Source organism: Canis lupus, chromosome 26 (genome assembly GCF_048164855.1).
Source record: "Canis lupus baileyi chromosome 26, mCanLup2.hap1, whole genome shotgun sequence".
Classification (NCBI taxonomy): domain Eukaryota; kingdom Metazoa; phylum Chordata; class Mammalia; order Carnivora; family Canidae; genus Canis; species Canis lupus.
The window spans coordinates 49,647,798-49,674,882 of NC_132863.1; the positions used below are offsets into that span (position 1 = coordinate 49,647,798).

At 58.7% G+C, this 27,085-nt stretch overlaps 1 protein-coding gene across 5 annotated transcripts in view; it reads left to right on the forward strand.

The window, feature by feature from the left end:
* The window catches only part of MYT1 (myelin transcription factor 1), a 61,871-nt gene that overhangs the window by 15,309 nt on the left and 19,477 nt on the right, over positions 1 to 27,085 (forward strand). For all 5 annotated transcript variants that reach the window (XM_072801850.1, XM_072801854.1, XM_072801853.1 and 2 more), the window contains exons 2-11: positions 1,945 to 2,045; positions 10,473 to 10,527; positions 11,357 to 11,387; positions 16,583 to 16,645; positions 17,323 to 17,570; positions 18,666 to 19,556; positions 21,239 to 21,373; positions 21,846 to 21,936; positions 22,920 to 23,028; positions 25,486 to 25,705. In XM_072801850.1, the coding sequence (XP_072657951.1) occupies positions 10,473 to 10,527; positions 11,357 to 11,387; positions 16,583 to 16,645; positions 17,323 to 17,570; positions 18,666 to 19,556; positions 21,239 to 21,373; positions 21,846 to 21,936; positions 22,920 to 23,028; positions 25,486 to 25,705 (1,843 nt within the window). In that variant the 5' untranslated portion in view covers positions 1,945 to 2,045. The remainder of the gene's footprint in view (positions 1 to 1,944; positions 2,046 to 10,472; positions 10,528 to 11,356; positions 11,388 to 16,582; positions 16,646 to 17,322; positions 17,571 to 18,665; positions 19,557 to 21,238; positions 21,374 to 21,845; positions 21,937 to 22,919; positions 23,029 to 25,485; positions 25,706 to 27,085) is intronic.

A 27,085-nucleotide genomic window follows, 5' to 3' on the forward strand; every position in this document is an offset into this window, starting at 1 on the left:
TTGCTGGGTTTCTAGTAGTGACTGTACTTTGCTGCCAAAAATTTCCCAGGAAAAGGAAAGAGTTGCATCAAGGTAGAGCTGGGTCATCATAAATGAGGTTCTGACCTGGGGAGGGGGGTGCTTTGTTTACCTTGGCTCCCGTCCCCGGGGCATGGCAACAAACGCATCACTACGGTGCTGTTCAGCATCTTTGCCCAGAGGAGGCAGGAGCAGCTCTTTAGAGTTGGCGGTGCTGGAGCAGAGGTTCCGAAGGCTCCAGTGCTTTGCAGGAGCTGATGCAGGGCTACGGGCATCCCACGGGCTCTCCTTCCAGACCCCCCAGGCAGGTGAGAGTATCACACAGAAAACCAGAGGCCCCTTCACAGAGGCGGCTCACAGCGCTTGGCTTCCCTGGGAAGCGCAGGGAGGAGAGCAGGAAGGGCCTGTGCACCCTGCTGGGTGTGAGGACGGGACAGTCCCGCTCCTGCCAGATCCGAGGGGCTCCGTGCTCCCCTCCAGCTGTCAGGGGGACGTACTCCAGTTCCCTCGTGTGTTCACGTTCATTGCCGTGACAGACGCGGCCTGGGCCTTGCGGATCCGCGCTGCGTGTGGGATGTGCAAGGTCTCCTCTCCCGGGAGCTGTGTGTAGAAAGTGCCCCCCATGTACTTTGTGGCCTGGGGCCTCCCAGCTTCTACTGTCACCAGAGTTGCAAGGGGATCTCCCATCCCCCGTCAAGTGTGTGACAGGTGATCCTTGCTGACGCACCTCCTGAATTTCCTCCCTTCCATCCCCCTGGGCTGCTTCCTCGTCCAGCCTCGTGCCATTTGCAGCATTCTCCTTGTTAGTTCAGGGCGATCCCTCACATTCGCAGTGGAGGTTGGGGAATGTGAATACCCGCTGGGTAGCCTGGCCCCATGTGACTGCTGGGCACCTTCCTGGCTCCAGGAAGAGCCACACGGCTCACACTTCCCTGGCGGAGGCTGGTCCTCACAGGGTCCCCTGAAGGTGACCCTTAGCTCAGTGAGAGGGAGGCGCACAGTAGGTGTACACAGTAGGTGTCAAGTCCCAGTGGTTTTACTCATTCCTTTGAAGACCTTGCATTAGGCCATCTCCTTGACAACCACTCTGCTTCCCTGTGTTGTGCTCCTTGAGGTCACAGGAGGCGCTTTAATGGGATGGAGACATTTTCAGACAAGAGGATGCTCTGGCCGGAGCCATGGGCCGCCTGGGGCAGGAGTGCTGGAATTTTAGAAAAATAGCGTTTGGAGTACATGTCAGGAGCATGAGGGGAAGAAAGATAATGGGTATGACAGCCCTGTGCTGACCTGCCTTCAGCTGAATCGAAGCTCACTTCTAAAGGGAAGCGGAGAGCAGAATGCAGGAATACTCATTTCCTGTTTTTATTGTTGGTTACTTAATGACCTTCCTTTGAAACGCTGCAGTTGTAGAAAGCTCGTTGTCATGGAAACAGGGAGTGCCACGCAGGGAATAGGCATTTCTTTGTCATGTCCAGCTGATGCCTTCAGCCTGTGCTTAGACATGTGAATTTATGTGAGGAATTAAATATTTACTGGCGACATTGCCCTGGAGAGAGGCAGCAACGGGGAGAGGAATGATGGCGGGACCCAGGGCCGAGGGGACGCAAAGGGTCCCACCCCCCGGCCTACTGGACTTGCACTAGCCCCCTGGTAGGAGCTGGTGGTAGTGGAAACCGCACCCACCTGGAGGCAGGTGAAGATGGTGCATGGGTGCAGGGTGCTGGGAGCACCCCAGTCACAGGCTGTTTTCCTGAGAAAGCTCCTATCCCTCATCCCTGGGACAGCCACAGGGCCTCGACTTTGCCCATCGTTCTGGTGGATTCCAGAAAGGAGGGATTGCATCAACACTGTGGAAAAGAGCCGTCCAAGTTTCTCCGTTTCCCCCCTTGAGCTGCCTTCATTAGGTTTTCTTTCTCTGACCCCCAGAAAATGAGTTCCGGGGTGAGCTGCTGAGTCAGAGGTGGACACAAGGAGACAAAGCCAGCAACTGCAGGACCTCGAGGCTCCTCCTGGGCCGACGCGGCAAGGTGAGGCGCTTGGAGGGCAGCCCCTTCCCTGCCACCTGCCCCCCGCCCTGGGTCTGGGCAGGGCTCCTTCTCACTTCCAAGCATGGGGCACGGAGGTGACTTTTGTCTGGTCACCACGAGTCTAGGGTAGACAGAGGGTTACATGGGGGCTAGGACCATCAGTGATCTGGTCACTGTGAACCTTAAGGAAGAAAAATGACTCTGAATAGAGTGAAACTAAAATATGACAGCAGGGTGTTGCCTGGGCCAGGTGGGGGCTCTGGGTCTGGTCACACGGGGCTGTCCCCGTAGCTGCTCCCCAGGCAGGCCGAATGCTTGGTAGACTTTGCTGCGGGAGCTCACGGCATCCGTTGACCTTGTTTCTTTCCATCTTCCCAAGTGGGGGCAGATGGCACATGCCCTGCTCATGTCTGCCTGGAACTCACTGATTGGGTTGACTCATGCTCCCTGCCTAAGCATAGATGCTCCCAAACCCAGGGCATACCATGTGCTTACAGCCACACCAACTCTAGAACTTTCCATGATGCACTCTGGGTGAAGCCGGCTTCCCAGGGTCTGATGACCCTCAGCGATGGAAGTGGAAGGGACAACAGGCCTGTGGGCATTCCTTCCCAGACCTCAGGCTCCAGGTCTCTCAGTTTCTTCACAGGGTGATGATCTCCATCAAGGATCCAAGCCATGATGCACGGCATGGCCCAGGGTGCAGACGGGAAGGGCTAGAAAATTTTAGGCAACAAGTTCACTTCATGGTACTTGTACTTTACTCTCAAAACCTAACATCTTTCCTTTGAACCTGGTGACTAGAATATAGTCTTTAATGGGTCTCTTAGCATCCTGTTAAGCACCTCCACTCCCACTTAGATTCCTGTAGGCTTGTCGGTGCTCTGTCATGTTGGAGCTGGAGGCAAAGGGAAAGTCAGTAGTACCGATCCTGTATTATTTATTTATTTATTTAAAAATTTTTTTGATCCTATATTTAAATTTACATTTTATTCATCAAGGATTCTTGACATTAATTTCGATGTTTTAAAATGTTGCATTAAACTATTATCTTGATCACTAAGTTTTTGTTTCCTACCCTAAATTTGCACCTGGGCAAATGCCTCACTCATCTCTTGATGCTCAGTGTTGAGCATTCAAGCAGATTTTGTGACTGAAAGAGTTATTTGGTCTGAGGTCAGGGGCTCTGGACATGAATCGATAGCTGTTGGAGGTGTGTAAGGACACACAGAAGGCCTCTGTCTCCCTATGGCTCGGGTTGACAAGCTCAGAGGGTGCAAGAACCACTGTGAGCAGCCTGGTGGCCTATGCTCAGGCTTTCTTGGCAACATTGGCTCTTTCACAACCGCTCCATTAGTCTTTCCTCTAGTTTGGGCAAATAGGGCCCGAGTTACTGTTCTGAGCAGAGGAGCTAAGATGCCAGACAAGAGAGAGGATGTGCCTTTGACAGGATGGATTTCCAGAAGGACTGCAGGGCCGGCCCAGGTGGTAAGTGCTGACTGAGCAGGCTAGGGGAGGCTGAAGCAGGGGGCAGTGGTGGCCACGGGAGAGCAGCGCATCACCCAGCAAGGGTGGACGGACTTCCCATGCAGGTGGGTGAGGTGGACCTCAGTGCCTGGAGGGCGGTGGGAGCAGAGCCCGGTGTGGAGGGGAGCGGGAGGGGCCCCCCCTGCCGTGCACCTCTGGGTTCAGCACCGGGCGTGTGGACAGCTCAGCGAGGGGCCGAAGGGGCTGTTAGAGCTAGGGTCCGGGGTGGTGTGTTTGGGGAAAGTACTGGACACTGAGCTTTTTATTTTTATTTTTTCAACTTAAGGAGAATAGGAGTAGGTAGGCATTGACTGTAGGTCCTTAAACCACTGCGTGACCTTAAGAATGAAACATTGGAGGGGCGCCTGGGTGGTTCAGTCGGTGGAGCGTCTGCCTTTGACTCAGGTCATGATCCCAGGGCCTTGGGATCTAGTCCTGCGTCTGGCTCCCTGCTCAGAGAGGAGCCTGCTTCTCCCTTCTCCTCTGCCTCTACACCTGCTTGTGTTCTCTCTTTCTCTCAAATAAATAAATAAAAGCTAAAAAAAAAAAAAAGAATGAAACTTTTGGGCCTCAATCACATAATACCCAATGGAGGATTCTGGATATGAATCCAGGAGAAGGTTGATTGCATAGAGGTTTAGCCGTCCTTCCTGAAAGGGAGGGGGTACCACTGAGCCTGATCTTTTGACTCACTGGATGTGGCTAGATTTCTACCCTGAGGTAGATGGAAATTCTACTTATGTTGGAGTTTTAAACAGGCGGACCCATACGTAGCTGCTTCACTAGGGTGTCTACTGTACAGCTATAATTTATTTATTTGAAGGAAAGAGAGAGGGAGAGAGAGGGAGAGGGTGTACGTGAGCAGGGGGTGGGTCGGAGGGAGAGGGAGCAAAGGAATCCTCAAGCAGGCTCCCTGCTGAGCGTCAGGCCCAACTCAGGGCTCCATCCCAGGACACCGAGATCATGACCTGAGCTGAAACCAGGAGTCGGATGCTTAACAGACTGCAGCACCCAGGTACCCCTATAGCCATAATTTAAATTAACTAATTAATTATTAATTAATTAATTTTAAATTTCCAGTACCATTAACATACAGCGTTATATTAGTTTCAGATGTACAATAAATGATCCAACAGTGCTATGCATGATTTGGTGCCCATCACCTGTCTCACCCATCCTGCCACCTCTTCCCCTCTGGCAACCACCAGTTCTCTCTAGTTAAGATGCTGGGTTCTTTTGTTTGTTTGTTTGTCTCCATATAACTATAATTTTTAATTTGGGGGTTGGAGTGAGCCACAGTCCTCTGCTCAGAGATGTTAGGAGGATCCCTCCTAAGACATGTGTTAAGTAATGCTCCATGGGGTGTCCTTTTTACAAAGCAAGGAAAAGCCTGTCGCATTCAGCTGCCAGTAGGTCGAACAATGAATGGGTGGAATGTCAGGAGAGTTTCAGAGACACAGTGGGAAGCCCCCAAAGGGGGGACAGAACTATCATTTCAAGGAACCAGGGGTGCTGGGAGGGCCATGGTGAGGGAGGAGGTCAGGGCTGTGGGCATATGGTTTAGCCTCACAGGTCGGAGAGTGGAAAGCTGAATGTGTGCAGAGGGCTCCTGAGGTAGTAGGACTTGTACATCTTTGAAGAAGAAGCTGCTCTGCAGGCTGACCCTTGATCCGGCATGCAGGTACGTGCTCAGAAGAACGGGAAGCCAGGAGGGTTGTGCAGGCAGGCAGCAGCCTATGGGTCTGGGGATGGGGGGCTCTGAAGGATTCCATTGGAGTGCTTGGTGGGAAGGAGCACGGAACTCACTTCAATGCTGTTCCTAAATCCTTCAGTGAAGCTTCGTCCCAGGGGCGGGAACATGGATCTGCTGGAAGGGCTTCATGGTGGTGATGTGCGAGTTGGCTGTACACAAGCAAGAGAATGAAACAAGCCCAGATTGCTACCCCTCCCCACTCTTCCCTCCCCTGGAGAAAGGGGACACTGGCAGATGCAGTTGCAGCCAATAGGGTGGGTGACTGCCAGGTCCCGGCCACCTCCTGTTATGTTTCTCTGCCCTCCTCACCCTTTCCATGTCACCCCTTCCTTCTAGGCAGCTTTGTCTGTGGTCTCCTGAGGGTCAGTAGATGCCCCCTGCTCTTTGTCTAGTTCTTCCAGGAGGGAAAACACTGAAACCCTCCCACGGGGACACTATAATCCATATAATCTTGTGGATTTAAAAAATTGTGCTAAGTCCATTCTAATTTTCCAGCTTTGCTAGCTGTTGGAACACATTCTACATAAAATGGAACCGTAACCTGTCTCCTCCTCCCGCCCCAGGTGGGGATGAGTGCCCCCATGGCCTCAGGGGGTCTGGAACCCCCGCCTGCCTTCAGGCTCCGACTGCTCCTGCCCATATTCCCCGGTTCTAGGATCTCAGAGACATTCCCAACTCTTGGCCATTTGTCTATTTGTCTGCCTGTCGGCCCTTACATAATATGTGCCGAGCAGGGAATGAAGCCATGGCACCTCACTCTCTGTAGGAGAGGAAATGACCTTGAAAACACGAGTGAGTGAGCTTATTTCAGAGCAAGATGAGGACCATGAGGGGAATGAGCAGGCACAGAACAGAGAGAGTGGGAAAAGGAGGCACAGGCCTGACTTTTGAGAGGCCACCCAGGTGTGTTTCCTGCTTCCCAGGACTGGAGCATCTCTTACCCCAAGGCCACCCTCCCTAAGACCCTCGGGTCATCACTGCTTCACTGAGCCTCATCCCTCCCACCCAGGCTCCCAAGTCTGAGCAGCCCCCTCCACCCTGAGCTCTTTCCTGGAGTGAGGACCCTACCACCTGGGGCTGAGGCTGGCTCTCACTCCTCCTGCCAGGACACCTGCAGGGACTGGGGAGGCAGGACAGCCTCAGCATGAGTTCTGTTCTTTGTCCCACCCTTAGCCGTCCTTGTAAAAGAGCAGGGATGTGGCACAGCATGGAGAGGAGGGAAGCTCTTGGGCTGGAAGCCCTGGGAAGAGCCAAGAAGAAAGGAGAGAGTGGGGAGGGAGAGGGAGAATGTGAGTAAGAGAGAGAAGGGGGGGAGGAGGACCCCTCCAGAGACCGCGAAGGATGCCCCTGAACTTGGGGAGGGTGGGGGGTGCAGGGGGCAGACCTGGCCTCTGAGGGTAAAGGCGAAGCTTGGCACAAAGTCTGCTGGGCCTCGTTGCTCACCTCGTGAAAAATCTGTGACTGGACATTCAATGGACACTGAGGGCCTACGCTCTCTGCCTTCCTGCCGGCTCTGTGTCTGGGTTCCGACAATCACAGCCCAAGAGTCCGGACAAATCTATGGGTTTCGAGGCAGCATAATGACTGCATTTGCTTTGTTGGTCCCAAGTTTGTGAATGTCCAACTTAGGAGACTCCGTTTTGGCAAGGGTGCTGTGCAGATGGGTCTGAAACGGGGCTGGTCTCTGCAGCCTGACGCGGTAAGAACCATTTGTATTTAAAAAGAGCTTACGTGATTAATCTTGACTTTACAAAAAAAAAAAAAAGTACAAAACAGAACAAAATAGTAACACCTTCTTGAGTGCGACCCATTATATGGCACTAACAAAGCAAGTTAAAGGGAAGGATGAAGAGACAATTCTCTCTGGTTAATGGATGTGGCAAAACAGGATGTCTCTGCATTTATAAATTCTCTTCTGCACCGTTTCCTCTTGAAAACAGAACTGTTGAAATATTAATTAGAGCGGAGTGATGGTTTAAGGAGTGGAGGGAAGCTGTAAGACAGGCTCCTGGTGGCAGAAAGACGTTGGCCCACAGAAACAGAGCGCGACGCTGCTCTTGAGAGAGATCACCGCGCCCCATGGCGGGTGGGGACGGGGTCTGCCCGGCGCGAAAGGGGCCTTTTCGCCCTCGGGTGAGAGGCCATTCAGTAATCCCTGGGCCGGACAGAAATAGAGACTTGATTGGCCTGTGCTTGGAACAAGTGAAGGGTTCTTAAAAATAAATCAATGAAACATTGGAAAGTGTCTCATTGTCTCTGCGCCCGCGAGTGGCCTGTCTTTGTGGAGTGAGGGACAGAAGGCCCTTGGGGGCTGCCAGGAAGCCAAGCAGCCCGAGTCCAGGTGCTGTATGGGCGCCGGCTCTCCATCCATGACAAGCAGTGAGGCCGGCAGAGAACCCGCCCCTGGAGAACCTTCGGGTCTCGGGGAAGGAAGCAACGTAGGTGCCCGGAGGAGCTGGCTTCATCGCAGCTCTGCCCAGAGGCTTCCCAGGCGGCCGCCACCGCTCCTTTCAAACAGCTCAGGAATCAGGGAATCAAAGTCCCCTGCTTGGTCGTTGCTGTGCCACGTCACAGCTCTCCCGGCTTCATTCTCATATTAAAGAGCTAACTCGTTTTTCCTCCTGTGGCTGGAGTTTTCTTTCTTTCTTTCTTTTTTCTCTTTTAAAATCAAAGCTACATGCACTGAAGAGAACTTCTCACTTATTGACCATTTGATGCAGATAAATTGCAAATGGAAAGGTGCTCGGCAAACTGAATGTCACAGCTGTTAGCTTCATCAATGGGAGCTCGTAGTTTGCAAGCAGCGCCCATTACGCATCCCTGCAACTCTCTCTATTCTCTGCTCTTTGAATAATTTATCTGCAGGAAATCCAAATTGCCAAGGCACGCTTTAACCTAGCAGAATGATTGCCAATTTCCTTGGGAAAACTGACAAAAAAAAAAAAAAAAAAAAAAAAGCTGTAGATTGCATTTCAGCTGAAAGCAGGCGCCCGGCAATCAGACGCATTAGCTCCATTGTGCGGCCTACGTCGGAAGGCCCTGCGCTTGGGCTCAGTGCAGATGACATTTGAAGGCTCATAAATGTAATGAAGTCCCTTTGACACCTGCTCCTCTCTTCACTTTAAATGTGAGTCATTGGTCCACGGGGAACCTCTGCTTTAAAAATAGAGATTATAGTAATTGTCTTCCGTGCTATTGGAAGGCTGTAATAAACGCACAGCTCGTGACACTGTGGCTCTGCAGCCCGGGGTCGACAGGTTGCATAAATTACCCCAGGTTTTGATTTTTCTTCCTTAACAAATCACATAAATCACTGTAGGTTAGCGCGGCCCGTGTGGGAGGTTCACTCTGCAAATTCTGTCTTACTAATGGGGGGTGCCCTTCCTTTCCTCTGCGGGTCGGGGTGTCAGCTCAGACCGCAGACCCTTGTCTCTTGCGGGCCGTGGCCCTTGCTGTGGCCCTTCCTTCCTTTCTCTGCTCCTTCTTTCCTACTGTGTGGCTTTGGGCTACAGCCTGGGACGGCCAGAGTAGCTCCCTCCCCTTCCCGACCATAGGATGGGTGGCGAGCCTCGTGGGCCCTGGCTCTCCTGAGGCCTCCTAGGGCTCATGGGATGCATGGGTCAGACCTCACCCGGCCTTGGAGACAAGGAACGGCTCGGGGTCCCTCCTACCTTGTACCTCTTCATCACCTACCTGCCCAGATTTGACACACGCCCACGGTTCTATGCGGCAGCCTGCAGGCCCCGGGGACACCTCCACCCCGGGCTGTCTGCGACCCTTGTGCCCAGGCTTCACCCTCCTGAGGGCCCTCCCTTGACTCCCTACAGGACTGTATGGACAGTGTTCCCCATGGAAGTTGGTCAGAGGCAGGGAACGTGGGGGTTCCCTGATGGGCTCAGGTGGGGTGATCAGGGGATGAGAGGTGTCTGCACGGTGTGAGGTGCTCTGTCCCTCAAGAGGCCCCTCTCATCCTTTCCTTTGAGAAGCGACATCCCTGAGGGGTGGCCTGTGCGTCCCGTCCAGAAGGCCCCTTGGCCTGCATTCTTGCCCTCAGGGGGCTTTCACTTGACCCTGCTTCCCGCCTCTAGAAGCTCGCGGTATGGCATGCGGCCGCGGGCACCCGGCATGTGGCCAGCCAAACCCAGATGTGCTGAGAGTCCACGACCCATGCAGGCTTTTGAAGAGTTAGCCCGGAACAGAGTCCCGTCCACAATTTCTTATATCGATTACTGTCGAAGTCACAGTGTGTCGAGTAGATCGGGCTAAGCAAGGCCGTAGTATTAAAATCCATTTCACGTTTCCTTTTGCGCTTATTTTTAAATTTTTTTTAAAGATCTTATTTATTTATTCATGAGAGACACAGAAAGAGAGAGGCAGAGACACAGGCAGAGGGAGAAGCAGGCTCCATGCAGGGAGCCTGACGTGGGACTCCACCCTGGGTCTCCAGGATCACGCCCTGGGCTGAAGGCAGACGCTTAACTGCTGAGCCACCCGGGCAACCCTCCTTTTGCGTTTATAATGTGGCTACCAGCACACTTGAGGCCCGTCCCTGACCTACTCTCTATTTCTCGGGGTGGTAGGGCTCTGGAGGTCCCTAACTGCGAGGGACGCATGCTCCCCGGGCTCTCTCCGGGACGGCGCATGTAGAAATCGGAGGCGCTTGCTCTCTGGGCGCTCTGTGGCGGCCCAGTCCGTTCCCCTCCATCTGTTTCTAAGAGGATGATCCTGGCGTGTGAGGCACTTACTTGAATGGGAAGCCGGCTCTGGGGCCCTGTGGGTGACCTGCCGTGAGGCCTGAGCAGCTGGCACCCCCACGTGAGCAGTGGGTGGTGCTCCTCAGCCACACCAGGAGACCACGTGCCAGAAACCCTACCACCCCTGAGGATGGAGGGGGCGGGACGGGGCTCCTGCCTGGGTTCCTCGCCAGGTGGGAGGGCTGGGAGCAGGCGGCGGGAACACACGGGGCTGGGGGTCTCTGCTCTGGGCCTCAGGCCTTCCCCTCCGGGAGCCCACTCCCTGCGTCTCTGTCGCAGACTCACTGTCCCCAGCAGAGCTGGAGCCAGACAGTGGCTGGAGGTCCGGCGCAGCCCTGGAGGGGTGGCTCTGTGCTGGGTCTCCGTGAACATCGCAGTTGTTTTTGCTTGCAGATGAGCTTGGACAATGAGGATAAGCGGGCTCGCACGCGCTCCAAGGCCGTCAGAGGTGAGTGCCCCCTCCGTTGGCTCTGGCCCGGGGTCCCAGGCCTTAAAGCAGTCCACGCTACTTTGCTCAGGAGAACAGAACCGCTGATGAGCAGGCTGGGACGCTCCTCCCCGTGCGCTGGGCACTTGGGGTCCGTGGTGTCTGGTGGCCTCGGGCCTCTTCAGCCTCAGGTGCCTGAGGCGTCTGCTTTGGGGTCCCGACAAGCCTGCCTGGGGTGGCAACAGGAGACAGACGGCTCCACCGAGTGGGGAAGGCAAAGCTCAGTCGGGAGATCTTTCTATTTGGAGTCGGAATGCTGCGAGCCCTCTGCCCCCAGCCTCCTGCCCTCCCAGCACGCCGGTTGCAGTGGGGTGGGAGGCCAGGGAGCCAAGGCCCCCTGACCGCTTGGCCAGCCTCACCCCCTGGACCCCATGAACACATGCGGGACCGCAAGCCCTGAGCTTCTCAGCTGAGCTGCCCAGTCGGACCCCAGGGCATTGTGCCCCGTCACTAGGGCCCAGCTGAGTGGCCCATCTGTTCTCTCCTTCCAGCCTTATCTGCTGGGCTGAGTTTCCTGTTAGAAGCTGACTTCCAGCTGCAGTTAGAGAAGCAGATACTGTCCTGGCCCCGAAGCCCGGACAGCTCATATTAGTGGGCATGGGGCCCACTCTGCAGAACCACCAGCCTCTCACGGGGGCCTCTGGGGAACCCTGCAGGACATTCTAGGAGGCGGGGTTCAGTTTGCACTGGGATTGCCTCCACTTTTTATTCCATTTGTGCCGTGAGGGCAACGTGGCTTTTCTGTTCGGACTCCCACATGTGTTTCCCTGTTTCTCTTTCTCTCACTCAGTGCCCCCAGAGCCCACAGGTGCCGACCTCAGGTAAGAAAGGCTTTCTGCTAGCACCCGGCGTTGCGCATGCCTGAGACCCTGAGCACCCCCAGCGTCCCACACGGGGCGTTCCCGCTCTCCCGAGCTCTTGCCTCGAGCCCGGCGGTGTTCACCTGGCCTCTGCCCTCTCCCGTCTCTGCCCCGGCCGCACCGCGCAGCCAGCCTCGATCAGGGCCACAGGCGTTCTCGCGCCTGGTCACCACCAGGACCTGACTGTGTGCACGGTCCCCGGCCAGCCACGCGGTGCCGTGGAGTGGGCTCCCACAGAGGTTTGAGTCTGCTGGTTGGAGGCCCCATGTGGCCAGAGACGAGGGAACAGGCTGCCCAGGTCCCACGTCTCCCACTGACTCCAGACGCAGACAGAGGTTTGTGTGTTGGGGATCTTCAGTGGCTGAGCTCTAGATTCTGGGTCACAACTCGCCTGCCTCACCAGGACACGAGCATCCTGGGGAGGAAGGGAGGACAGCCCACCGCGGGGTTTGCCGGGTCAAGGCAGGAGGGGCCGGGCTCTTGTCCCCAGAGGTGCACTTGCCGTCACCTGCCGGCTTTTGTCCTGGGATTGGCCCCTGGGGTTGCAGCCGGGGGACGGCCCAGTGTCTGTGTGTCAGGGTCCCAGCACCACCCACACGACCTTTGCACTTCATACTCTGTGGGCCTGGGCCCTTCTGGTGCCAGGCTTGGTGCTTAGTGCTGATGACGCCCAGTAGCCGGCAAAGAAAACCGCCCCCCGGTCCCCCACCTGTGGGTCGAAGGGCTATGCCAATGTGTTCTGGCTCCAGCTTGAAAGGACAAAGGGAAGTGGTGCTCGTTGAGGGACCTGGCGAGTCAGGTGGGCCTCAGGGGCACCCTTTGATTTTCACCAACTCCCCACGAGAGGAAGCCAGGCTTGGCTGCAGCTGCGGTAACCTGCTGGGGACTTGTCCTTGGGGGACAGAAGGGCTCCAAGCCCACCGTCGTTCCCATAGCAGCTCTGGGGCTGAGCACAGCATTGAGCCCTCTGCCCCCCAGCCCCTGGCCCCCGGCAGCAAGGGTGACGACGACTCCCGGGGGCCTTCTGTGAGCTTCCAGACCCCCAGCTGGGATCTAACAGATCATTCAAGTTTCTGAGGTCAGTGCAGTTCCCTCCCTGCTCCGTCTGCCCCAGGCCTGGGCAGCCCTTCTCACATCGCTGTGCACATCCAGGGCTTCAGGGCTTCCTAATTCTCTGGAGGAAAGATTCTCACTAAACTGGACAGGTCTGGGGCCAGCACTGGAGTTATTGATGGGTGGCTTTTGCCAATCAGGAAAATGAGAGGACCCCAAAGTGTCCCCGTGTCCCTCTAACCTTTGAGGCTGTACATTGGGGACAAAGGGATGGGGCACAGAGGAGGCCAGATTCCCAGTCTTGTAGAAGGGCTTGGCAGTGGCTGCACAGCATGGTTTCGCTCTCAGGAGGCGCTGCCTGGTGCTGTTATTACCCCGTGTGTGAAGTGGGGAAACTGAGTCTCAGAGGGTTCACGTTTGACCAAGGAGCTGGGTCACACACTGTACTGCTCAGAGCCCAGCCTAAATCACAGGGTGCAGGGCAGCCAAACCAGGCCAGTGGAAGGCCCCCCAACAGGCTCCCTGGAGGGGAGGTGGCCGCTGACGCCAGCGGGCGCCCTCTGACCGGTGGACCAGTAGGTGCTCAAAGGGCCAGGGGCTTCCAGGAGGAGGTGCTTCTTCCCCTGGGCCACGTGTTCAGCAGGGAGGCGTCTTCAGGACAGTGGAGGGAGGGGCTGGGCGACAGGTGAAGCCACCCAGGAGCTTGCAGAGACAGATCCGAAGAGCGAGCTTCTCTCTTGTAATTTTGAAACAGCAGAAGCCAAAATGCCTCTGCAGACAGAACTGGTTTGGAGCAGTCTGCGGGGTCTGGGCTGCGGGGATTGCGTGCGCGCCTTTGTCCGCCGCGTGGTCTCAATCTGCGTACTTGGGAATAGACTGTTACGGTTTTTAAGGGGAAACTAGGGACAGACGCATCGATGTCTAATGTTTTAGCAACTATGTCTTCAGCCTTCCTCGTGTTTTGGGGAACGGCAGCTTGGCGTAAAGCGGAGAAGTCTACGCTCTGCCCGGATGGTCACTCCCGTGGCCACAGCCGCTTGCTGACCGTGAGCGACAGCGGAGACGTGGGCTGCGGCGCGCTGGCAGCTCTCGCCCTTCCTCCCTGTGCGTGTCAGCTGCAGCAGGTGCCGCGGGCCGGGCTCCTTCCCCACCCCAGCGCTGGGCTGCGGTCAGACGAGCAGCCGAGACCCCGGTCCCGGGGGGCTGATGGCCTGGGTGCCAGCACAGGGGACACATGCTGTGACCTGGTACAGCAACGTCCTGGCGTGAGTCGCCGGCAGGGAGGGCCGAGCTAGGGTGCAGCCCTCCTGGGGGGACCCGCTCCGTGGATGGGGGCCGATGCCTCGGGGTCCCGGAGTCAGGTGTGGCCCCCGCCTCGGGCGGCCTCCAGGAGGCTGTGCGCCCTCGGGGCAGTGGCACGGCCTCGGGCTGAGCTGAGCAGCAGGCCGACCAGGAGCAGGCCGGGCTCCCTTCCCTCTCCCCTCTGCAGACCACTTTGCCTCTCGGGCCCTGGATTTCTCTCGAAGCGCCCGCCAGAAAGCGAAGGGACCTGGCACTGTTTCCTTCGCATGAGGAAGAGCGGGTGGGCACCGCCATTTGTCCCTTACTCCATGCCACCTGCCGTCGTGCAGCCTTGCAGCGGCTCTGTCGGACGAGCAGGCTGGCGGGAAGGCGGGGCACCCGACCCCTGCCCCGGATGTCGGCTGCCCGACCCCTTCCTGCATCGTCGGGCTGCCCCTAAGTTTGAACAGTGTTGCCCGTGCAGGGCGCCTGCATCGGGCTCCCTCCCAGCCACGTGGCCTCAGCGGAGCGTCCCCTCTGCACCGGTGGCTCAGTGGCTGGCTCCTGCCTCGGGGACAGGACCCGGTGGGGGGGGAGGTTAGGGTTTGCTGGGCACGGGGCTTCCGCTGGGGATTTGGCCCCTCCTGGCCTCGGCCTGGACTTCCCTTCACGCCCGCTGTTTGTGCCTGGACCTGAGTGGTCCCCGGCTCCCAGCGACGCTGAGTGCGAGCAGGCCCTCGGCAAGCCGCCCTCCTGTTGGCCTGTCCCTGCCACACTCCGGGAGCCCCTGGGGAGTCCAGGGAGGGGTTTGGCCGAATGTGCCTCATCCGAGCGGGGAGAGGCTCCCGGGCCCGGAGCTGGTGCTGGTTCTGGCCCCGAGCCCCCGGGGGCACCAGGGCTGCCGCACTGGGGGGACTTGTAGGGGACACTGGGCCGTGAGGCAAGGGCTGCTGGTCGTGTGGCCGCCAGGCCTTGGCCAGGTCTCACGGGCCCTCCGTCGGACGTCCCCCCACTGCTGTGTGCAGAGCAGGGGTGCGGAGGTTCCGGCTTCTCCCAGAGGGGCCCTCACCTGCTCCTCGCCCGTGGGCTCCCAGCCTGTCCTGCTGCCCTCTGGGCTGGAGGCCAGAGCTCTTCTGAACTGGTGGGTGGAGGTGTGGCTTGGGGCTGGTGACGTGTTCCGGGGCAGTGCCAGTGGCCTACAGGACTCCACAGCAGCTGTCACATAATTGCCTGATTAACTCAGTGATTAATCGGCTAATTGGGACCTCGGCTTCAAATCCCCAGTAACAAGGACCTTTTGTGAAAAGTCTCAAAGCTAGCTCTTAAGAGAGAGAAAGCAAGCGTGGGGCAGAGATTTCAAAATAGACAGGCCGGGGGCAGCGGTAAGTCCTGTCTGTCTGGAAAGGAAACCCACAATAAAATGGGCACGTCTTCCCTCCCGCTCCTCCGTCCTCTCTCCCTCCTCGTCCTTTCCTCTCTTCCTCTTAAACACGTGGACACCAACCCTGAGATCGGCCTCGGTGGCCCAGCTGGGAGGGCTCCACGGAGGCCGCCGCTCCCCCGCAAGCCCCGCAAGCCGCCGTTGAGCTCGGGGTGGGTGGGGCTCTGCGTCCACAGACTACCCTGCTTCTCCCTGACGCGTCCGTGGGTGTGACCTGCGGGGCCAGATGAGCCCCTCAGTGCATTGCAGTCAGGCCCGTGATCAATCAACTTAGAGACCATCCGGCGTGTCTAGACAGAGGTCGGGGGCCATGCCCTTTCTGGGGCCTACCCTGTTCTTCCCTCACAGGATCTGGGAACACCCCAGCTGAAGTGGGGAGCTCAGGCTCCGCGACACCAAGCCTGTGAAAACCAAGGTCTTCCCATCTTGGGCACTGGGCATGGCTCTTCCGAGGAGGAGCTCAAGCATGGCCTCTGGGCGACCGCCCATGTGTTCTCCATCTCTCTGGGTGTCAGTTTGCCGCTCTGGAAATGAGGTGGTGTCCGCTTCTAGGGTCTGTGGTCTGTGAACGTGCTCAGCGGCCCCCAAGACCCTTGCCTCACATGGAGCTGACTCTAGGAGAAGTGGGTTGGGTGGCATGCCCTGTGCCCAAGATCAGAAGTTTCTAGAGTTTTCTGTGGTTTGGTTCGATGGGGAGACGGGTGATGGTGGAGGGTGAGGAATTCCCCGGGGCCTCACCTTCATCCCCTGGGCACTTGCTGGCTCCCAGGCTGTGTGAGGCCCAGCAGCACCTCCGCCCTTTTTAGGGGTAGCCCCTGGGTCCTCGGCCCTCCCGGCCTCACCTCCGTGCACCAGGGTGCAGGTTCTGCAGGAGGGTTGCAGCGGGGGCCTACAGCTTGGGCCAGGCCTGCATGTGTACTCGGAGCCGCTCCTGCCTGGATGCGCCTGGCAGGGCCCGAGAGCCTCAGAGCACAGCGACGGCCGTGAGAAGCCCAGGTTTCTGCTTTGCCCTTGGGCCAGCCTCAGGAGCTGGTTCTGGGGGCTCCACAGAGGGTCCTGTTTCCCAGCAGCTTGGAAGCCTGGTGGCAGTTTGCCTGCAGTGGGAAAGACTTATCCACAGAAAAAAGAAGCCGTCTAGGAGCCGCTGATGTTGGAAGTCTTGATCTCATACATACAGATCTTTAATTAAACACACTCATAAAATTGTAATGAGCCATTCGTTTATTTAAATGGGGTGAGTTATTTCATTAATTTTTAGCAAACTGCAAGCAGCCATTCTGAGATGCACTGTTTGGAGACAATCTCCTGCTCCCCAGGGTGAGGGTCTGGGGTGGGCGGGTCCTTCTCCCGAGTGACCCCTGCTGCTTGTCTCCCCCCCCAGCTGCCCCACCCCAGGGTGCACCGGCTCAGGACACATTCGGGGCAAGTACTCCAGGCACCGCAGGTAAGGAGGTTCCTGGGAGGGAGGCTGGGCTGCGGGGTGTTGGAGACCCTCTCCTTCTCCGGGCCCTACTGTAGCTCTAGAACCTTCCATCTCTGCCTGTGGCTGCTGAAGCTAACATGGCCCTGGCGTGTCATGCCGCGGTCTCTCTATTGGGGGCTTGAAGGCTGGATGAGTCCGTGGGGAGAGCTTAGAGCAGACCTGCCACACGTTGAGGTGACCCAGATGAGCTGCCACCTGGCTGTCACTGCTGTCATCCTGGGCGGGGGGCGGCCAGCTTGAGTGCAGGTGTGTGAGGGTGTGCAGGGCCTGGAGGTGCAGGAGGGAGGGCCGGGGCACACTGATGACCTGCTTGGCGGAGGCCGCAGGCTGCGGCTGACCCAGGGCCAGTCCCATCCTCTTCCCGACGGGGGAGCGTGTGGACAGGGCCACTGAGGTTGGGTCTTACGAGAGAGGAAGGAAATGCAATTTAAAGCACATCGCAAGTTTTTAATATGGACAATTCATGTAAAATTGTCACCACCTCGACCTGCCCCATGTGAGCTTGGGGCATCTAGTGCAGGGATGGTGGTGGGTGTACAGGCAAACTTTCAGAACCGGGTACTGGCTGCAGAGGGTGAAGAGTGGGCGGAGGCCCCCAGGGGGTGTTGACAGGGTGGCCCTGGCCCCCTTCCTCCCAGTTTGCAGAGCTGCCCTCTGGCCAAGAAGAGGAAGCTGGAGGGTGCCCAGGCCGAGCACCTGGTGTCCAAGCGGAAGTCCCACCCCCTGAAGCTGGCTCTGGACGAGGGCTACAGCGTGGACACCGACGGCAGCGAGGATGCCGAGGTGAAGGACGCCTCTGTTTCAGATGAATCGGAAGGAACTCTGGAGGAGGACGAGGCTGAAATGTCAGGACAGGAGGAGATTCATCGTCCTGAGCCAGCTGAAGGTGCTTTGTGGCTCTTTCTCCCCCGAAATAAAGGGTGCTTAGTGCGGCCCTGGAGAATTGCAGCCTGTGAGCGGGAGGGCCGCCCCAGTCAGTGAAAGGGCCGCGAGGAAGCCCTTCCCGAGAACAAGCGAGGGCTTGTCCTGACGCTCGGCGGTGCTTCCTGGAGAGGGGCCGGAGCGGGGCGCCTGAGGGCCTGGGGCCCCTCACTGTGCGCACAGAGACGCCGGACAGACGGACAGACGGCCGAGGGCTATGCATGTGCGCGGGGCCGGGCCTCAGCAGGCCCTGGGGGAGCTGGGGCAGGATGGGGCTGCAGGGTGCCTGGGACCCCGGCTTCCCTGTGGGGCACCCAGACGTTGGCAGAGGGAAGCGTGCATGTCCCCAAGCCTGGCAGATCGTGGAGCCCTGGGGGTGGTGCTGAGACCGAGGCCCGACCCCATGTGCCGTGTCCAAGCCAGGGGTGCCTTCTATGGTGGAGCCAATCCTCAGGGAGAGTCCTGACACTGGGCTCCCTCCTGGGGAGGTGGTGCTCGAAGGGCTGCGCGGTCCCTCGGGCTCTAGGTAGAAAGGACCAGCTTGCCTGCTTTCCTCCAGAGGAGGCAGTTTGGGGTTCGGGGTGCGGCCCTGGCTGGCCCTCTCCTGGAATGGGCGGCCGGCAGGGCTGGCTCCCGCCCCCTGGCCGTCCTTGTCCCCCATCCCACAGGGCCTGTGGGTCCTCAGCACCCGCAACGCCGTAGTCATGGCAGTTAAGAGCTCTACATGTGTGTCTTTTAAAAACACAAATTCGTGTTTTTAAACCCCCTTTGTATTTGCGAAACAGTCTTAAAAATCTGTCGTATTCTTTAAGTTCCATTTTGTGATTTGAGAAAGTAGACATAAGGGTAAGATGCTGACAAAAAATAGCAGAGTATTTCCCAGCTACAAAACCAGAAGCGACTAGTCCTGCTCTCTCCTAAAATGAGCTCACGGTGCGCCCATGTCCAGGCAGGGCACGGGCACCACCGGCCACGGTCCACTTCCGGGGCTTGCGTGTCCTCAGGCTGTGCGGGGTGTGGCCCCCCTGCGCCGCTCCCACATGTTTTTGATTTTGTGCAGGAAGGAGCCCTGTCAAGTCCCACTTTGCATCCAAGCCCATCGGCAGCTCCGCGGGCCCCGCCAAGGGCAGCTACAGCAGCTACCAGGAGATCATTGCCACTTCTCTCCTAAACTTGGGCCAGATCGCCGTAGAGACCCTCGTTGGGGAGGACCTGGGCCAGGTGGCCAAGCCCGGCCCCGCTGTGGTGCACCTGCTTCAGGAAGAGGCTGAGGAAGAGGCCACCAGTGACGAGGGGGAGAAGGACGTGTTCATCCGTCCAGACGACACAGAGGACGTCGTGGAAGTCAGCAGGGAGTGCTCCCAGGAGCCGGGTCCCCAGTCTGTGGAGGGTGTGGCCAGGGAGGAGTCCAGCAAGATGAAAGTCACCCTGGGTAATGAGGAGGAAGAAGAAGAGGAGGAGGAGGAGGAGGAGGAGGAAGAGGAGGAAGAGGAGGAGGAGGAGGAGGAAGAGGAGGAGGAGGAGGAGGAAGAGGAGGAGGAGGAAGAAGAGGAGGAAGAGGAGGAGGAGGAGGAGGTCCCTGCTCCTGACGTCATCTGCCAGGAGGATGCCCCCCATGCCCCCACCCAGAAGGCCCCTGAACTCCGGCACCCAGCGTCTCCCAGCCCCAAGCCCGAGTACTCCGTCATAGTAGAGGTGCGTTCTGACGACGGCAAGGACGAAGACTCACACTCCCAGAAGTCTGCGGTCACGGACGAGTCGGAGATGTATGACATGATGACGCGGGGGAACCTGGGTCTCCTAGAGCAGGCCATCGCCCTGAAGGCCGAGCAGGTGCAAGCCGTCTGTGAGCCGGGCTGCCCACCCACCGAGCAGGGCCAGCTGGGCCCTGGAGAAGCAGGGAAGGCGGCCAGGCCCCTGGATGCCTCACGGAAGAACTATTGCAGCAAAGGTAGGGCTGGTGGCCTGGCCCTGCGCACGGGCCCTCCTCCCCGCATCCTCCCTGCGCACCTGCCCCTCCTCCCCGCATCGGGTAGTGCCCCCCGCCCCCCAGGTATGGAGATGCAGGCTGCGGGAGAGGCGGGCCAGAGGCCCTCACAGGCTGGGGGGGGGCCAACAGGTGCAGAAAAGGACAGACACATAATCACAGGCTGGTTGTTGATACCGAGGAGAAGGACTGACGCTGTCCCCATAGGGTGGTCTAGAGAGAGGCACAGAGCTCCGGGTGGGAGGAGGAGGCCCTGAGGCTACGGTGAGCAGGCTCCAGCAGCTCGGCCACAGCCTGGGAGCCTGCCTTGGTCGTGGAGAGACGCACCTGGGGCATGGGGAGCCCCGGTGAGCTCTGGGGAAGCCCAGGTGGTAGGTAGGTAGGGACGCAGGGCACAGATTTTCTGTGAATACTCACATGAGTCAGGCTTGGGGCAGATACCGAGGGACACAGCCGAGGGGACACAGATGAGGACATTGTTTCAACCCGGAGGATAGCGACTAAGGGCACACACGTGGGGGACAGCGGCCTGAGAGCTCAGATTCAGACCAGCAAGGTCTTGAGGGGACGTGGACGCAAGCAGACCAGGCAAAGGTGACACAAATCTATGGACAGGTGTTGGGGCCTCTGTGGGGTGTCACTCTGGGGCTCCCAGATCAGGGCAGACGGTGGTGGGAGACTGTTGAGCGCACGGCTGGAGGACTCAGACCCGTGGAAATGGACATTGCGGGGCCCAGATGCAGGGTATCCTGCCTCCAGGGACAGAGTCGAGGGCATGGACCCAGGGGACAGAGCCTCGGGGTGAGGCAGTGGGAGAGGCTGGGCTGACACTGGGGCGCTGAGCCGGTGTGAGCCCCGGGGAGAGCCCGTGTGCGGCGGGCGGCGGGCGCTCAGGAAGGGGGGGCTCACGATGGCCAAAGTCCAGCTTCCTACCCCTTTGAACTTGGAGAGGCGGAGCCAGCGTCCTGCCCTTGGAGTCCCTAGGGGCTTACCTGGGGTGGGAGTGCAGAGTGTGGCCGGGGCCTCCACACTCTCCCAGAGGCCATGACCCCATCTAGGACTTTCTGTGGGACATCGGCCATGCTTTGGGGATCGTCACCCACACTCAGTGGCCCTCCTGGCCCACAGAAGCTACATGAGATCAGCAGCTGACATTTGAGTTTACATTCCTGCCCGTGCTTTTCATAGTCGTGCGGCTTCGGGCAAGTTAGCATCCGTTTTTGTCCTTGTTTTGTCAAATCCAAAGGACACGTCCCGGCAAGGAACGTGTCACATCTCTCACCTCTCTATGCAGAGGCTGGACCTCAAGGCATGGGGGCTCTCGGAGGCACGGTCCCCCCCGACGGAGCCAGTGAGACTCACACAATCTCCGCGGGAGCGGGGTGCGCGGGTGCCGGCTGCCCCCCAGGGCGTCTTCTTTAAAATGCTGCACATCCTGCCAGGGGGACACTTTGGACAGCCTCGGCTTCCATGAGGACCGCTGCCCAGAACTATCCAGCCCCCAGGCCCCCTCGGGCTCTTGGGCGGTCTGGCCATCTCCTCTCCGGACGCCTGGAGCGGAGGATCACGGCTGTCCCGATCTCCCCCCTCGGCCCCCGCCGTGCGGCCCTTGGCTCCTCTCTAAGCGATGCATCTTGTGTATTTAGATCCCTCAAGAGCCGAGAAGCGTGAGATCAAGTGTCCAACGCCAGGCTGTGACGGCACCGGCCACGTTACAGGGCTGTACCCTCACCACCGCAGCCTGTCTGGGTGCCCCCACAAGGACAGGATCCCCCCCGAGAGTGAGTAGCTGTGCACAGCGCAGCTGTCCCTGGGCTCGGCGGATGTTCACGCGGACACGTGGTCACTCAGGGTCCTGTCCCCTTGCACTGGCACAGTCCAGATGCCCAAGCTTGAGGCCTACCAGGCGGGGGACATGGTGTGTGTCCAGTTACGCACCCTGAGACAGCAGCCCACGCCGGGACCCAGGAGGCCTGCCACACACGCAGGCTCACAGAGGGGGAGGTCGGGGTCAGCAGGCTGGGGAGACCAGCCATCGGAGCCCTCAAGGCCGCGAGGAGACCTGTCCTCACTTCTGGGCTGGAGGCAGTAATTGCAGCACCAACTTCAAAGGGCGAATCCCGGGGCAAGCCGAGGGGTTTAAGCTAAGTTGGCTTCTGCCCGGGAGGCAGGGCTGCGGTGGGGGGACGTGACTTGGCGGGGCTGAGGCCTGCGGCTGTGCTCACCGTCACCGTCCCGCTGGTTCTCTTCCAGTCTTGGCCATGCACGAGAACGTGCTGAAGTGCCCTACTCCGGGCTGTACGGGCCAAGGCCACGTGAACAGCAACCGCAACACGCACAGAAGGTACCCTTGGGCGGAGCCGGGGTGGCAGGGGCTGTGGTGGGCGGGGCCTGGTGCCAGGTCAAGGCCTCCTGGTGGGGGTCAGGACGGTGCCCAGATGTGGTCACTGTGGTGGGGGTCCCGAGAGACCAGGGGGTGGCCCGAAGGATGGGTATGTGCCCTTCAGAGAGGCCTACTGCCCACGGGAACGCCGGGGGGAGGCTGAGCATCCTGCCGGTGTTGGGAAGCGTCTGCGCTGGCTCTTGCCCACGCTGGGCCTCTGCTGGCCAGGACCAAGGTCTGGGCGGTCCTGCGGGGGGCCATGGTCCAGGTAGAAGCGACACTGTCAGGGTGCACCCACCGTTTAGCGGCCTGCCGTCTTCCGCAGCAAGAGGCGACTGTATTTCCACGCTTGCCCCAAGCACCTCGGGGAGTGTGGCAGTGAAGGAATGTGGCCTCGCCAAGGCTGCTAGGGCTGCTGAGGTCACTTCATTGAGAAGAGGCCAAACTCCCGAGACTCCCGACCCTGTGACTGGTCACCTCCCCGGCAGCCAGGCAGCTTAATCCTGACAGACGGAGGTGCTCCTGGGATGTCTTAGGGGGGGTGCTTCCTGGGCAGGGCCTGGGCCTCCGCGTGCCCTGGTAGAGGCCACATGCCCAGCGTCAGCACCCAGGTTGTGTGGCCTGTGGGACCCCGGGCTTCCCCAAGTCGGCTGACGGAGCATGAGCTAGAGACAGGTCCCGAGTGTAGCCTGGTCGGCCGGGAGGGGCGGGCCGTGGCCCAGACCTGCCCAGCGGACGTGCCTTTGCCCAGGGCCGGGAGGGCACTGAGGATACACTTCGGCTTTGTGTCATTGCTTAGAGTTTCCCCAGACAGAAACGGATGGGGCCGCTGCTACTCTCGGGCTGGAGGCGAGCGAGAGAGCCGGGGTCTGCGGGGTTCCCGGCCTGGACTGCAATTATTGTCTGGGGGCACTGCTTAGCTGTCCTCTTTGCCTTCTCTCTAGTTTGTCTGGGTGTCCCATTGCTGCTGCTGAAAAATTAGCCAAATCTCATGAGAAGCAACAGCCGCAAACGGGAGATCCTTCCAAGAATAGCTCCAATTCAGATCGGATCCTCAGGTGAGCGAAAGGAGCCAGAGAACCAAAGGGGCCCGCCTCCCCAAATGCCTCTGGGGCTGCGTGTGCACGCGGGTGTGTGAGTGTTTGTGCATGCGTGTGCTCGTGTCCTGAGTGGGGGCCTCCCAGGGGCAGAGCCGGGAGGTCGTTTTTGGGCATGCAGGACAGAGTCTGATGTGTGCTGCTGTCACCAGCGCTCTGGCCGGGCTGCAGACACCCACAGGCTGCCCCTGCCTTGTCCTCCCCAAAGGCATCTGGCCCCACCCTTTGGGATTGCTCAGAGATTTGTCTGAGAGGTGCTGAGGGCTGCTGCTGCCCAAAAGCACCAGCAGCGGCTCCTTCCCAGCCGTCCTTGCCTACACCTCACCCCAAGAAGGGGCCCTAAACCAGGGGAGAAGAGTGGGTACGTGTGGTGCCCCTCAGAGCGTTGCCTGCTTGTGGCCCCAGCGGTCCCGAGGCAGCAGGAGGCACGCGTGTGCTTAGGTGCCGGTGCACGCGTCGTGTGTAGCCGTGTGTCAGCAGCAGAAGGGCTTCTGAACGGCCGTCCAGCACACATCTGCTTGGCACTGCCACCACCCGTATGACCTGTGAAGCGGGTGCCACAACTGAGGCCAGACCTCAGAACTCGCCTGGGGCCAGCCCGGCTTCAGAGTTTTCGTCTTGACCAGTGGGGTGATTCCCACCCATCGTCCCCGCTCAGTGGACCCTCTGCTTCCTGTTTCTCTGAGGGACTAGGGTTCATACCATCTTCCCCGTCCGCAGTTCCACGTCTGCCTCCCGCGGGGGAATGCGGGAGCCCGGGACCCTTGCTCCCTGCAGAGGCCTAGTGCTGGGCAGTGGCGTGGGTCCTGGGCTGGAGAGAGGCCCACCTCCTTTCAGGGCTCACCCAAGCCCACGCCCCTTCCCTGGAGTGTGCCCGCCGAGGCCCAACCAGAGGAACTTGCCCGCTCACCCGGCCCTGCTCTGCGGTGCCACGCGAGGGGTCTCTGGGCAGGCCTGGGGCTGGGACCTCACCCCTCTGCACTCCCGTCCAACGGGTGTCTTCAGCCTCACGTCCACTTGGCTTCTCCCCACCTGCTGGCTCTTAGGATGGCTGGAGGTTGCTCTTCCTGCCCTATAACTGTTCTCCCAGCTTCCTGCCAGTTAACTGCTCCTCTAGTTTTCTTCTTGCCTGGATAGAAGTCACTGGTAAAATGTCAAACCCGCAGGCAGGGTGAGGCCCAGCGAGCTCATGTTTCCGGGCGTCACACGCTGGGGTGTGGGGAGAACCTTTGTGCACTTCTGCTGGCGTCACAGGCACTAAGTCTGTGCTGCGGGACGGAGCCCTGGCCGAGGAAGCCAACCGAACATGGTTCCCATGTTAAGCTTAGGGTCCTTTTCTCCCCTGGGAACCAAGCACTCTCCAGAAACGTCTTCCAATGCTGCTAGGCCCTCCAGGCCTCCTTGGGGAAGGAGCATGTGCCCATGTTTGGGGGGATCTGCTTCTCCAAGATCCAGGCTCAGAGCTGATCTCCTCATGGTTGCAGGGTCTTTCTGTCACCGGGCTCCTGTTTTGGGGCCACACGCGAGATCTTATAGCACTCAGCACCTTGGAGACCTCACTGCCGACCCCTTCTTAATTCCAGGGACCCATTCTTTTTAGATTTCAGTCATTGCTGGGCTCAGAGTCAAGAGCAAGCAGAGCTGGGGTGCAGAGGGGCCTCCCAGCCTCTCTTTTCCCCTTCTCTCTGAGCTGACCAGCACACCTTGTGCGGCGGCCATTCCCCACCTGGCTGGTCTTCCTGCCCTGGCTCCTGTGCTGCCTGGGCTGCTGTCCTTCCGCTACCCTCTTGCGCATTTAAAACATGGAGCTCTTCTAAGGGCTTCCGCGACAGCGAACTGAATGCCTGTAGTGCCTTCAACCGTTTCGGCCCCTCCAGGGCTCCTCTCAATTGACCTCAAGCCGAGAAGAGCAGAGGGCTGAACCCCTGGCCAGGGAAGAGCTGAGTCGGGTCCTCCCGGAACCTGGTTCTCAGAAGCACACCCGTGTCCTCTCTGGATGCCCCACCTCCCTCCCCCCTGGGGAGTTGTGTCATTCCATCAGGAGAGTGCTGTCTGGGGCGGCTGGCCCCTGTCCCAGAGACGCTCCTGCAGGGTTGCCCGCCAAGGGCTCATTCTACTAGTAGCGGAGGTGTTGGGACCTGCTCTCCTAAGCTCTGGGGCAGAGTCTCAGGCCCTCCGTCCTCTGGCTAGTGCTGTCTGCAAGGACACAGGCCATCTTGTCCTCAGCGCTCCCGTTGCTCCCTCCCTGCAGCAGCTCTTCCTCCTGTGGATCAGGCCCCAGCTACCCTTCAGTGGTGGGTCCTGGGGGAGGGTCTCTGTGCATGTGGGGCTCCGAGGGGTTTCTGCCCAGGCTGTGGGATGGGCCGTGGGTCCCCGGGCCCTGTCCTCATGGTTCTGCACCTGTGTCCTCTACCTCAGGCCTATGTGCTTCGTGAAGCAGCTTGAGGTTCCTCCGTATGGAAGCTACCGGCCTAGTGTGGCCCCTGCCACACCCAGGGCCAACCTGGCCAAGGAGCTGGAGAAGTTCTCCAAGGTCACCTTTGACTACGCAAGTTTTGATGCTCAGGTTTTTGGCAAACGCATGCTTGCCCCAAAGATTCAGACCAGCGAAACCTCACCTAAAGCCTTTAAATGTAAGTTGGGGAGCTTCACTCCTGAAAGGTATAGGGTCTGAGAGACGGGGAGGAGGGACCCCCTCGCCAACAGTGTGCAGGTTATCTCTCCCCTGGGGGCACCTGGCCGTGCCAGTGTTTACTGTGGTGGCTTTCCCGGAGTTTGTGTCTTGCCCGTGTCACTGCCGTCATGCTCCCCATCAAGTCTGATGTGTCTGTGAAACAAAACCTAAGTCCTTTACGGTGTGCATGTCCAAAGGCTTAGGAATACCTCCCTCGATGTGGTCTGCCCTGCGGAGGCTTGGGCAGCCACGATGCTCAGCCTGGGTGCCCCGACAGGAGCTATTTGCCCTCCGGCAAGGGGACCGCATTGCTGGCTACAGAGTGTTGCGATAGTAACCACAAGTTTTCTGGGTGCTTGTACTAACAAAATGCATTCCTACAAATTTTGAGAATAACCCTTCCTGTCTTTTTTGGTCACTAATGTACCCGTCTGTGGGTTGCAAGCCCGTTAGCCTGGGAACACATATGAAATGGAAAAGCACCCCACTGTGCACATGAGGTTGGAACGGGCATCTCCCAGTGGGTGTTTGGCCCTGAAACGGCAGTGGGGAGTTCCTGTCTGTTAATAATAGGAACGCCGGGTGATGCAGCTGCCAGCTACGGCGTGGACATCTGTCCCGCTCGCTTGGGTGTCCTTACGCACGGGCACCACGTAGCACTCAGAAGGAGCCTTTGTAGATCTGGATTTCCTGGCGGGACCGTGATATCAGGAATGTCATCCCTGAGAGTTACTTCATGACCACAATAGAAGTACCAGAAAAGATAGCATTTTATGCCCTCTTGGTCATGTTTGTGTGAATAATAACAGCACCACACTGAAGTGGGATTATGGCGACACCAAGATGTTGTGGCAAAAATTTTCCTGCTTGAATGACATTCTGTCCATTCCTGTTTACAGAATTCTTTACTCCCAGTAAGCGTGCCCCGTAGCCAGTTTTTTTTTTAAATATTTTTTTTATTTATTCATGAGAGACACAGAGAGAGAGGCAGAGACATAGACACAGGCAGAGGGAGAAGCAGGCTCCATGCAGGGAGCCCGCTGCGGGACTCGATCCCGGGACTCCAGGATCACGCCCTGGGCTGAAGGCGGCGCTAAACCGCTGAGCCGCCCGGACGTCCCCGTAGCCAGTTTGCATTTATTGGTACGTCAGAGACACTGGCACGTCTTTGCAGGGTTTTGCTCTCTCTGCCCAAATTTTAGAAGAGCCGGAAATGGCCCCCCGAATGCCCTCCTAGAGGGTGGGTAGGCGTGTGCCGTGGGCACCTGGGACGCGGTGGACGGCCCCCCACGCCCGCCCCCGTGGCTGTGCCCGCGTACTCCCAGCCATCCCAGGGTTC